At 48.7% G+C, this 12,354-nt stretch overlaps 1 protein-coding gene and 1 long non-coding RNA gene across 2 annotated transcripts in view; both read left to right on the forward strand.

The window, feature by feature from the left end:
- The window catches only part of ccdc102a (coiled-coil domain containing 102A), a 133,648-nt gene that overhangs the window by 51,300 nt on the left and 69,994 nt on the right, over nt 1–12,354 (forward strand). The window contains exon 5 of the mRNA XM_052063943.1: nt 10,399–10,507. Coding sequence (XP_051919903.1) covers nt 10,399–10,507 — 109 coding nt within the window. The remainder of the gene's footprint in view (nt 1–10,398; nt 10,508–12,354) is intronic.
- LOC127599827 (uncharacterized) lies at nt 10,783–11,055 on the forward strand. Its single transcript, XR_007962179.1, has 2 exons — nt 10,783–10,894; nt 10,959–11,055. It is a non-coding gene; the product is annotated as an uncharacterized LOC127599827 (long non-coding RNA).

Here is a 12,354-nt window from a genome sequence, read left to right on the forward strand (position 1 = left end):
ATCCCCCGGGGAGAGCTGGAGGAAGTAGCTAGGGAGAGGGAGGTCTGGGCTTCCCTGCTAAAGCTGTTGCCCCCGCGACCCGGCCCCGGATAAGCGGTAGATGATGGATGGATGGATGGATGGATGGATTTTCCAATTAATAAAGTTTAATCAATACAATCAATAAATTCATGTGAGAAATACAAAGTTCTTTGCTCTGAAAAATGCAAGGAACAAAGTCCAACAGTAAAACAAGACAGGAAAGGAAATAATTGTTCTTAATGATATCTTAAGTTCCACAGTTGTTTTTCAAGAATTGAAGGACTGCCGCATGATGAGTTCGAAACCAGCTTGCACTCAAATTTGGCAGAAAATGACAACTGGCAGAGAATGTGAACGAGAACAAAGAGAGTACCATATTTTCCACACTAAAAGGCGCACTTGATTATCAGGCGCACCTTCAATGAATGGCCTATTTTGTAATTTTTTTTCATAGATAGGACGCCCCGCACTTTAAGACACAATGTACACGCTCAAGGAAAATACTAACAGAACTGTAGCAACGGCACTCGAGTGAAGCGTGTCTCAGCAGTCCATAGTACGCTGCTCTCTGCTGTGCGCATGAGAGCGAGCACGTATGCACGTGGTTCAACCAATCAGTGCCGATGCAACGACGTCACAGATCAAAGAAATTTGAACAAACAGCTAAGTGAGCAGTGAGGGTAGGACTCCGCCAAGGCTGCCCTTTGTCGCCGATTCTGTTCACAACCTTTATGGACAGAATTTCTAGGCGCAGCCGAAGCGTTGAGGCCGTTTTGGTGGCCTCAGTATTGCATCCCTGCTTTTTGCAGATGATGTGGTGCTGTTGGCTCCTTCAAACAGGGCTCTTCAACTCTCATGGAGCGTTTCGCAGCCGAGTGTGAAGCGGTTGAGATGAAAATCAGCTCCTCCAAATCTGAAACCATGGTCCTCAGTCGGAAAGGGGTGGAGTGCCCCCTCCGGGTCGGGGGGGGGGGGAGATCTTGCCCCAAGTGGAGGAGTTTAAGTATCTTGGGGTCTTGTGCACGAGTGAGGGCAGGAGGGAGCGAGAGATTGACAGGCGGATCGGTGCAGCGTCTGCTGTGATGTGGACGTTGCATCGGTCTGTCGTGGTGAAGAAGAAGCTGAGCCAAAGGGCGACGCTCTCAATTTACCGGTCTATCTACGTTCCAACCCTCAACTATGGTCACGAGCTATGGGTCGTGACCGGAAGAACGAGATCACGGATACAAGCGGCCGAAATGAGTTTTCTCCGCAGGGTGTCCATGCTCTCCCTTAGAGATAAGGTGAGAAACTGGAAGAAGTAGCTAGGGAGAGGGAAATCTGGGCTTCCCTGCTAAAGCTGTTGCCCCCGCGACCCGGCCCCGGATAAGCGGTAGAAGATGGATGGATGGATGGATGGATGGAACAACAGCTAAGCTTAGCTTTTGAGTGGCCTTGCTAATAAAGCAGTGACACAGTTCACTTAACCAACAGCAAGTTACAACATTGACTCGTTAACAGTGAAGTCTTTGCCACTGCTCTGTTTCCGTGTTCAACTGCAGAATCCAATCGCATTACGTTTGAACTCTGCATTGTAAGCATGTCCTTTAGATGTGCCTTTTATTGCGGAAAATACGGTAATTGGAATCAAATTTGTAATTTTATTGTACCTGATGCAACATGTGATGCTCGCTACATTTTGGCCACAAGTATAAGCTACGTATCGTTCTAAAACATAATATATGGCTGGTGTCGGGTTGAAATCTTGTACAGTACTTCCAAAATGACTTTTCAGGAGACCTGAAAGATGGCATGATTGTTCAACTATTCACTGTTATGGTTCTGGATCAGTCTGGAACAGAAGGGGATCTCACAAACACAGAGCAGGATAAGATTGAGTACAAAAATAGTTAATTTACAAAAAAAGGTGGCGAGACCAACAAAGTAAAACATAAAACATTGGTAACCAGTAACCAGGAGAACGAGACTCACCAAAGTGCTTGCTGAAGGCAAGGGAAACAACGCAGAATCACTTGCTGAAAAAAGATAAGGGAAAGCCAACCACAAGTAAGACCAAAACACACTGAGGATAATGCTACAAACAACATCAATGCAAAAATGGAACAAAACAATGAAATTCTTATATAAAGACTATGACTAGGAGCGAGATCGTAGCAGGCCTAGAAAACAAGCACTTGGACGAGAGTCGTGAGCAACGCAAATTATCCGTTGATGGTTTGGCAGTCCCTTTTAAAATGCGAGAGATGATATGATGACAAACAGGTGCATAACAGAATGGAAAGCCCTTCTATGCCACTGACCAATAGTATTGATTTTTGAAAAAAACATTACATTAACCGAATTGCCACTTATGAGGTCCAAGTTTAAAAATTTTGTCGGAAAAAAGGCCAATCATGATGTTTCACAAAACTAATTTTATTGAAAATACCACCTGTCTGTCAGAAAATGTCATAAAAACTAAGAAGTACTCAATTTTAGTAAGAGGAAATGCCTGCAAAAAAAAGCCCAAGAATGATGAGTCAAAAACTATAAGCAGATCCAACAAATCTAAGTAAAAAATTGTTGAAATTCTTTGAATTAGTAGATTACGGTATTCTGCAATTAATGATGAAAGTTCACCAAAAAATGAGCAAATCCCATTCAGAAAAGATTTGAAAAAAAGAAAACAAACTTGAGTTAAGAGGAACAGATATAATAAAAACGAAATTCAGGACAAAACCGATTGGAACATTGTGTTTTTCTAAAAGGAATCATTTTATGGAACAATCTTAACAAAGAACTGAAAGAATCCAAGTCGGAAATCACATTTAAGGAACGAAATGAAGTGAAAGACAGTATGTGAAAGAAATATGAAATGTGTGTGTGCATTGTGTTTGATTGTTTTACCATTGCCATTTTTGTTCTCATGAAAGGCATGAATTGAATTGTAACTTGGGAACTAAAAAGTAATGTGACTCTGTCCAGCTGTTTCTATCTATCTATCTATCTATCTATCTATCTATCTATCTATCTATCTATCTATCTATCTATCTATCTATCTATCTATCTATCTATCTATCTATCTATCTATCTATCTATCTATCTATCTATCTATCTATCTATCTATCTATCTATCTATCTATCTATCTATCTATCTATCTATCTATCTATCTATCTATCTATCTATCTATCTATCTACTGTATATAGATACAGATATATACAGTAGATATATACTGTAAATTTCTCGTTTCACCCGTTGGCGGGTGTCCGTTTCACATTCAGCTCGGGTCTTCAACCAGAGGCCAGGAAGCTTGAGAGTTCTGCGCAGTATCTTTGCTGTTCCCAGGACTGCGCTTTTCTGAACTGAGATGTCAGATGTTGTTCCCGGGATCTGTTGCAGCCACTCATCCAGTTTGGTGGTCACTGCCCCGAGTGCTCACTTTTACCTTCCAGGCTCTCTCCAGCTCCTCTCTGAGCCCTTGGTATTTCTCCAGTTTCTCGTGTTCCTTCTTTCTGTTGTTTCCATCACTTGGGGTCCGGTTGTACATCTCATGTCTGGGCTTGTCCTCCCATGATGGTCCCTCTTCCAGCACCTCATTCTCTGTTCTCCATTGTCTGAGACATTCTCTGAGTATGTCATCCATTGGAGCCTTCTCCTTGATGTATTCATGGAACTTGAATTTTTCATCCTGGACAGTGGCTCTCATACTCACTAGTCCCCGGCCTCCTTCCTTATGGCTTGCGTACAGTTTCAGGGTGCTGGATTTGAGATGGAACCCCCCCATGCATGGTTAGGAGCTTTCGGGTCTAAACATCCGTGGTCTGAATCTCGTCTTTTGGCCACCTTAATAGTCCTGCAGAGTATCTCATAACTGGCAGGGCGTAGCTGTTTATTGCCCTGGTCTTGTTCCTGCCATTGAGATGGATTCGTAGGACTTGCCTCACCCCCTGGAGGTATTTGGCCATAGCCGGTTTTGTTGTGAGTTTGAGGTTGCCATTGGCTTGTGGCATACCGAGGTACTTGTAGCTGTCCTCAATATCTGCTGTTGTTCCGCCATGGAGTTAGACCCTTCAGTGTGGACGACCTTGCCTCTCTTAGTTACCATCCAATATCATTTCTCAAGCCCGAATGATAACCCGATGTCACTGCTGTTCGTCCTCGTTGTGTGGATCATGGAGTCTATGTCCCTTTCGCTGTTAGCATACAGCTTTATGTCATCCATGTAGAGGAGGTAACTGATCGTGGCTGCTGGACTTTCTGACGGAGAGACCACAGGCGCCCCCCAAAGATATGTGCTGAGCCCCCTCCTCTTCACTCTGCTGACCCATGACTGCACTCCCTCATCCTGTTCCAACCTCTTTATGAAGTTTGCAGACGACACGACTGGTGGGTCTCATCACCAATAACGATGAGTCAATAGGTGTGAGATGAGCAGGCTGACCTTGTGGTGCAGAGGCAACAATATCCACCTGAATGTGGAGAAAACGAAGGGGATTTTGTGGACTTCAGGAGAACGCACGCCCAGCATGCTCTGCTGACCATCGACGGTGCCGCAGGGGAGATGATGAGTTCCTTGGTGTGCACATCTCTGAAGACCTGTCCTTGAGCCAAAATACCACTTCACTGGCCAAAAAAAAGCTCACCAGCACCCACCAAGGCCACTTTACAATAACAAAGCAATAACACAATACGGGTTGAGCAGCAGCAGCCAAGCAGCGGCAGCCAAGCGCGCCACCGTTCACTCAACCCGGAAGTCAGAAAGACACCAAAAGGGAGGGAGTGGGGTAGAAAAAAACCCATGCTTGAACTATCCTCATTTTGAGGATAATTTTAGTTAGGCAAAAAAAAAAAACTCCTGCACAAGCGTATGACAGTTACAACAAGTCACAAGACATTAACAACCAAGGCAGTGATACAAGAGAGTGTGTGTGCGAGTGATTGTCTGGTTGTGTGTGCGTGTCAGGGCGCAGCTGGTACGTCAAGGTCTTCTCATATAGAGGCATCATTGAGAGCATCTTGTCCAGCTGCATCGCCATGTGGGACGGCGCTTGTACAATGTCCTGCCGAAAAAGTCTGCAGCGCATTATGAGAGCAGCTGAGAAGATCATTGGTGCCTCTCTTCCCCCACTCTTGGATATTTACAACTCTCATCTGACCCGCAAAGCCATCCAGGTCGCAGGTGACCCCACCCGCCCATCTCACAGCCTCTTCGACCTGCTGCCATCGGGGAGGCGACTGCGGTGTCTCTGTGCTAAAACCCATCCATCCATCCATCCATCCATCATCTACCACTTATCCGGGGCCGGGTCGCGGGGGCATCAGCTTTAGCAGGGAAGCCCAGACTTCCCTCTCCCTAGCTACTTCTTCCAGCTCTCCCCGGGGGATCCCGAGTCGTTCCCAGGCAAGCTGGGTGACATAGTCTCTCCAGCGTGTCCTAGGTCTTCCTCGGGGTCTCCTCCCGGTGGGACATGACCGGAACACCTCACCGGGGAGGCACTCAGGAGGCATCCGAATCAGATGCCCAAGCCACCTCATCTGGCTCCTCTCGATGTGGAGGAGAAGCGGCTCGACTCTGAGCCCCTCCCGGATGACTGAGCTTCTCACCTTATCTCTAAGGGAGAGCCCGGACACCCTGCGGAGAAAACTCATTTCAGCCGCTTGTATCCGGGATCTCGTTCTTTTGGTCACGACCCATAGCTCGTGACCATCGGTGAGGGTTGGGACGTAGATCGACCGGTAAATTGAGAGCTTCGCCCTTTGGCTCAGCTCCTTCTTCACCACGACAGAACGATACAACGTCCGCATCACAGCAGACGCTGCAACGATCCGCCTGTCGATCTCCCGCTCCCTCCTACCCCCACTCGTGAACAAGACCCCAAGATACTTGAACTCCTCCACTTGGGGTAAGATCTCCTCCCCGACCCGGAGGGGGCACTCCACCCTTTTCCGACTGAGGACCATGGTTTCAGATTTGGAGGTGCTTAATTTCATCCCAACCGCTTCACACTCGGCTGCGAAACGCTCCAGTGAGAGTTGGAGAGCCCCGTTTGAAGGATCCAACAGCACCACATCATCTGCAAAAAGCAGGGATGTAATACTGAGGCCCCCAAAACGGACCCCCTCAACGCTTCAGCTGCGCCTAGAAATTCTGTCCATAAAGGTTATGAACAGAATCGGCGACAAAGGGCAGCCTTGGTGGAGTCCTACCCCCACTGGAAACGATTCCGACTTACTGCCGGCAATGCGAACCAAACTCTGACATCGGTCGTATAGTGACCGAACGGCCCGTATCAGGGGGTTCGGTACCCCATACCCACGAAGCACCCCCCACAGAACTCCCCGAGGGACGAAAACCACACAGCTCCTCCTCAATCTGAGGCTCGACTTCCTGACGGACCCTCCTCTCCAGCACCCCTGAATAGACCTTACCAGGGAGGCTGAGGAGTGTGATCCCTCTGTAGTTGGAACACACCCTCCGGTCCCCCTTTTTAAAAAGAGGGACTACCACCCCGGTCTGCCAATCCAGAGGCACTCTCCCTGTTGACCACGCGATGTTGCAGAGGCGTGTCAACCAGGACAGACCCACAACATCCAGAGCCTTGAGGAACTCCGGGCGGATCTCATCCACCCCTGGGGCCTTGCCACCGAGGAGCTTTTTAACCACATCGGTGACTTCAACCACAGAGATAGGAGAGCTCACCTCAGAGTCCCCAGGCTCTGCTTCCTCCAAGGAAGGCGTGTTGGTGGAGTTGAGGAGGTCTTCGAAGTACTCTGCCCACCGGTTCACAACGTCCCGAGTCGAAGTCAGCAGCGCCCCATCCCCACTGTACACAGTGTTAGTGGTGCACTGCTTCCCCCTCCTGAGACGTCGGATGGTGGACCAGAATTTCCTCAAAGCCGTCCGGAAGTCAGCTTCCATGGCCTCACCAAACTCTTCCCACGCTCTGGTTTTTGCCTCGGCGACCACCGAAGCCACGGTCCGCTTGGCCAGTCGATACCCGTCAGCTGTCTCTGGGGTCCCACAGGCCATAAAGGCTCGATAGGACTCCTTCTTCAGCTTGACGGCATCCCTTACTGCTGGTGTCCACCAGCGAGTACGGGGGTTGCCGCCACGACAGGCACCAACCACCTTACGGCCACAACTCAGATTGGCCGCCTCAACAATAGAGGCATGGAACATGGTCCACTCGGGATCAATGTCCCCCGCCTCCCCCGGAACATGGGAAAAGCTCTGTCGGAGGTGGGAGTTGAAACTCCTTCTGACAGGGGATTCCGCCAGACGCTCCCAACAAACCCTCACTATACGTTTGGGTCTGCCAGGACGGACCGGCATCTTCCCCCACCATCGGAGCCTACTCACCACCAGGTGGTGATCAGTTGACAGCTCCGCCCCTCTCTTCACCCGAGTGTCCAGAACATGCGGCCGCAAATCCGATGATACAACTACAAAGTCGATCATCGAACTGCGGCCTAGGGTGTCCTGGTGCCAAGTGCACATATGGACACCCTTATGTTTGAACAAGGTGTTCGTTATGGACAATCCGTGACGAGCACAGAAGTCCAATAACAAAACACCACTCGGGTTCTGATCGGGGGGGCCGTTCCTCCCAATCACGCCGCTCCAGGTATCACTGTCATTGCCCACATGAGCATTGAAGTCCCCCAGCAGAACAATGGAGTCCCCAGCAGGAGTACTCTCCAGCACACCCTCCAAGGACTCAAAAAATGGTGGGTATGCTGAGCTGCTGTTTGGTGCATATGCACAAACAACAGTCAGGACCCGTCCACCCACCCGAAGGCGGAGGGAGGCAACCCTCTCGTCTACCGGTGTGAACCCCAATGTACAGGCACTGAGCCGGGGGGCAATGAGTATGCCCACACCTGCTCTGCGCCTCTCACCGTGAGCAACTCCAGAGTGGAAGAGAGTCCAACCCCTCTCGAGAGAACTGGTACCAGAACCCAGGCTGTGTGTGGAGGCAAGTCCGACTATATCCAGTCGGAAATTCTCTGGCTCACACACCAGCTCGGGCTCCTTCCCTGCCAGAGAGGTGACATTCCATGTCCCAAGAGCTAGCTTCTGCAGCCGAGGATCGGACCGCCAGGGTCCCCGCCTTTGGCTGCCGCCCAGCTCACATTGCACCCGACCCCTTTGGCCCCTCTCATGGGTGGTGAGCCCATGGGAAGGGGGACCCACGTTGCCTCTTCGGGCTGTGCCCGGCCGGGCCCCATGGGTGTAAGCCCGGCCACCAGGCGCCAGCCAACGAGCCCCACCTCCAGGCCTGGCTCCAGAGGGGGGCCCCGGTGACCCGCGTCCGGGCAAGGGAAACCTAGATCCATTTATTTTTATCATCATTGGGGTCTTTTGAGCCGTGCTTTGTCTGGCCCCTCACCTAGAACCTGTTTGCCATGGGTGACCCTGCCAGGGGCATAAAGCCCCAGACAACTTAGCTTCTAGGATCATTGGGACACACAAACCCCTCCACCACGGTAAGGTGACGACTCACGGAGGGGTGTGCTAAAACCAGCAGGCTTAAAACAGTTTATTCCACAAGCAATCAGAAGACTCAACTCCCTTCATGTTTTTCCTGCACTCCCCCTGAGCCCCCCCCCCCCCCCCGGCCCCCTCCCACAACCATGCCTCTCAACATCTGTCATCGGATTATTGCACTTCAACAATTCATTACCGTGGCTTTAACCCACAATAATCACAATTGCCCTTGGTTGTGTGTTGTTGCGATTTAATGTTTATTTGTTCATATGTATCTGCCTGTCTTTAGCTGTGTGTTTCAATCCACTTCAATGTTTGCACTGACTTGACTTGAAGTGTGGTTTTCCACATCCTAATTGAGTTTGCAATGAAGACTCTTAGGGTCCTTTTGACCTTACACAACCCCAAGCATTCAGTGATCCATGTCTGTGGCATGGAGTGATAGACTTTTTTGTAATCAATCCAGGCTGTGCACGGGTTGGTATGTCAGGATATGCAGTTTTGTGTGACTGTTCTGTCAACAGGAGCTGATGTTAGGCTCCTCTGGTATCTCAACGAATGCCGTTCTGTGCTTCGCTCAAGTATTGATCAATGTCGCAATGATGAGCTTCCATGTTGTGGGGAGACAGGTTATTGGCCGATAGTTGGATGTGGGTTCATTTGTGCTGCTAGGCACTCAAGGAGTGCTGTGAGTTTCTTTAGCCAGTAGGTGTGGACCATGTCCGGCCCACTGTGATTGTAACTGGGTTCTGTTCAGGGATGTTACTGTGCTCCTCTCTCAAGGTCACCAGCCATTGCGTACTGCTGTTATGTGCGACCTCCTTCTCCCATATGCCTTTCCAGTACCTTTCAATTTCCAGTCTTGGTGGGTCTGCTCTGCTGGCAGAACCCTGCCACCGAATGTACACTTTCGCAGGTTGTGTTGCGAACAGCCTTCCTCTTCACCTGGCCTCATTCTCTTTCGTGTACCTCTTCAGATGACTGGACAAGGCTTGTAGCATTTATTTGGCAGTTTCGAGTGCTACAGGTATGGTCATCTGGATGTACCTCCCAGGTATCGGCCTTTTAATCACACCTCTCTGGGTCTCCGTTAATTGACTCACATCTTTCCGAGCCACCTGGATCTTAGCCTCCAACCGTCTTTTCTATGGTGTGTAATGTATGTCATGGCTCCTATGGTTGCTCTTATAGCCAAGCATCCCAAGGATCACTGATGCCGAAGGTTATCATTACGGTAGGTATCACCCTCAGTGCTGCATAGTTTCCATGAGACTTTCAGGTGGTACTTCACATTGCCATTGTTTCTAGTTTGGCCAGCCTTCATTCTCGCCATGAGTTGCTGCCTCACTCAGCATTTCATTAATTGGGGCTTGCCTCCTAATCTCTGGAATAACCTCCTCCTCCTCTGATCTGGCAGCCTGGGGCCCTTCACCATGGAATCTGTATTTGTGGATGTTGGAACACCGAGCTACTAGTTGTTTCGTGGTCAACCGTGACTGTGGGTTTCGAAGTAACTATTCAGCCCACATTCTCTGTATGTAAACCCTCTGACTAGGGTTGCTTGAGTTGTAACATTCCAACCGAGACACGTTCTCCATCTTGCCCATCTCCGCTTTGTCGTTTGTTTGTCTCCACTAGCCCATTTTTCATCAAGGTGCTCTGGTTCCCCAGCACCTGATGCAGACCTTGTTTGGCCGGGCAACGTCTGAGCCGGCATGTCATTGTGTGTGTGTGTGTGAAAAAACGGGTCAAAATTTCTTCCAAAATCTCAACATTATTATGAATTACACAGGACAATTTGAAATTTTGCCACCGATTCATGGAAGTTGTCACTACTGATTTGCTTTCGCGGGCCACATGACCACCTGTGATAATATATTTCTCAAAAAATGTTTTTGTCATACACAGAGACAAGCTTGCATTGAGTAAGAGCATTGAGAAGCTAGAGACAGAGCTCAGTCAGTGGAAACTTAAATATGAGGAGCTCAACAAGAATAAACAGGAAGTCCTAAAACAGGTAAGGCACACATTTTCATTATTGGACTGGGAATTATATTGCTCTCAATCGAAGCTTTTACGTAATGTCCCGAAACACATTACCGTATTTTCACGACTATAAGGCGCCATTAAAAGTCTTAAATTTTCTCCAAAATGGACAGGACGCCTTATAATGCGGAGCGTCTAGTGTATGCGCCGAGTTTCAAAGCCTGACCTCTGACCTTTGGCCGACACGCTGTTTATATAGAGGAAGGCGGAGTGAGTGACGACAGGCATGCGGAAGTCCACCAATGAGTGAAGGGTGGGCGTGTAAGAGGACGCTAAAGGCACGTCTCTAGCAGGTGCCAGTCGCCAATGAGGTGAAGGGTGGGCGTGTAATAGGACGCTAAAGGCACACCCCTAGCAGGTACCAGTCGCCAATGAGGTGAAGGGTGGGCGTGTAAGAGGACGCTAAGGCACGCCCCTAGCAGGTACCAGTCGCCAATGAGTGAAGGGTGAGCGTGTAGGAGGTGAAGAGAAAAACGTGAGTACATTGTAAAATGGCTACATAAAGTACAACCGAACTCAGTTTTGCTTCCGTTGTCTTTTTAAAAACTTGTTTTTAGCGTGCGTGCATGCATGCCGTATGTTTAAGCTGGCGTATGTTTTACCATGCCTGGCTGCGCCCAATAATACAGTGCGTTTTGTGTATTTTTCAAATACAGAAATAGCACCCCTTACTGAGAGTGCGCCCAACAACACGGTGCACCGTGTGGTCGTGAAAATACGGTACTTTGATGTAGGAATGCACGTTAACTGTTTTTTACCGATAGCTTCTTACTTCTCCTCACCGATACAATAACCAGAGGTGAGCATTCCATCAGTCCTGACAGAAGGTCTGTCAATAAGTCACTGACGGACACCCGTTTTGCTGACGAATGACCTGAAACTTCCAAAAACTAACGTACTAAGCACTGATGGAAGCTGGTTATTATCCATTAATGCAATTGTCACAAACCGGGTCAATACTGACATACCTTCTCAGACCGATCACAAATGGATTCCTGGCTGGACCAGGTGTGTGGTATGCAAATATCGGGGGCAATGTTTTTCTTGTGTTTTGTATATGCCAACAATAAAAGTCAGACTGGAGGACAAGGAACTCTGAGAGTGACCAACTATCGTTGTTTGCCCTCAGAGATCCTCTTCCGCCAATCAGAAAGACAATCTTCCCTGTGTGACGAGTCATTTGATTAACTTTGTCCGAGTAAAAACTCTGACAATGCCTATCTTACGCGTTTGTTCACTGGGCTCCGATCGGACCACGTCTGCCTCACAGTAGGGAGGTCCAGCCTTCCTGTGTGGAGTTTGCATGTTCTCTGCGTGCCTACCTGTTTTTTCTCCGGGAACTCCAGTTTCCTCTCACATTCCACAATCATGCGTGATAGGTTGGCTGAACACTTAAAATTGTTCCCAGGTGGGATTATGAGCACGACCAGTTGTTAGTCTAGGTGTGCACTGTGATTGGCGGGCAACCGATTCAGGGCGAACCTCGCCAACTTCCCGACGCCAGCAGGGATAGGCCCCAGCACACACGTGCGACCCTCTTGAGGCTATGTAGATCAGATAATGGTATTGGAATTATCCAAAAGTAATTCAAAGCTACATTACTTTATTATCTTGGTGCTTGGCTTACTTTACCAAATAAATTGTTAACATGTAACTATTAACTGTATTGGAATACATTTTTAATTAACACTCCCAACCCTGTGTAACTCTACCACAGAAAGTACCAAAAACAGAGAAGAAGCTTGCTCATTGTAAACAAACTCAAACATTGTCAGTCAGCAAAGGCAAAGTTATCACAAAGGTAGGGAAAACAGGGCC

Source organism: Hippocampus zosterae, chromosome 4 (genome assembly GCF_025434085.1).
Source record: "Hippocampus zosterae strain Florida chromosome 4, ASM2543408v3, whole genome shotgun sequence".
Taxonomy (NCBI): Eukaryota; Metazoa; Chordata; class Actinopteri; order Syngnathiformes; family Syngnathidae; genus Hippocampus; species Hippocampus zosterae.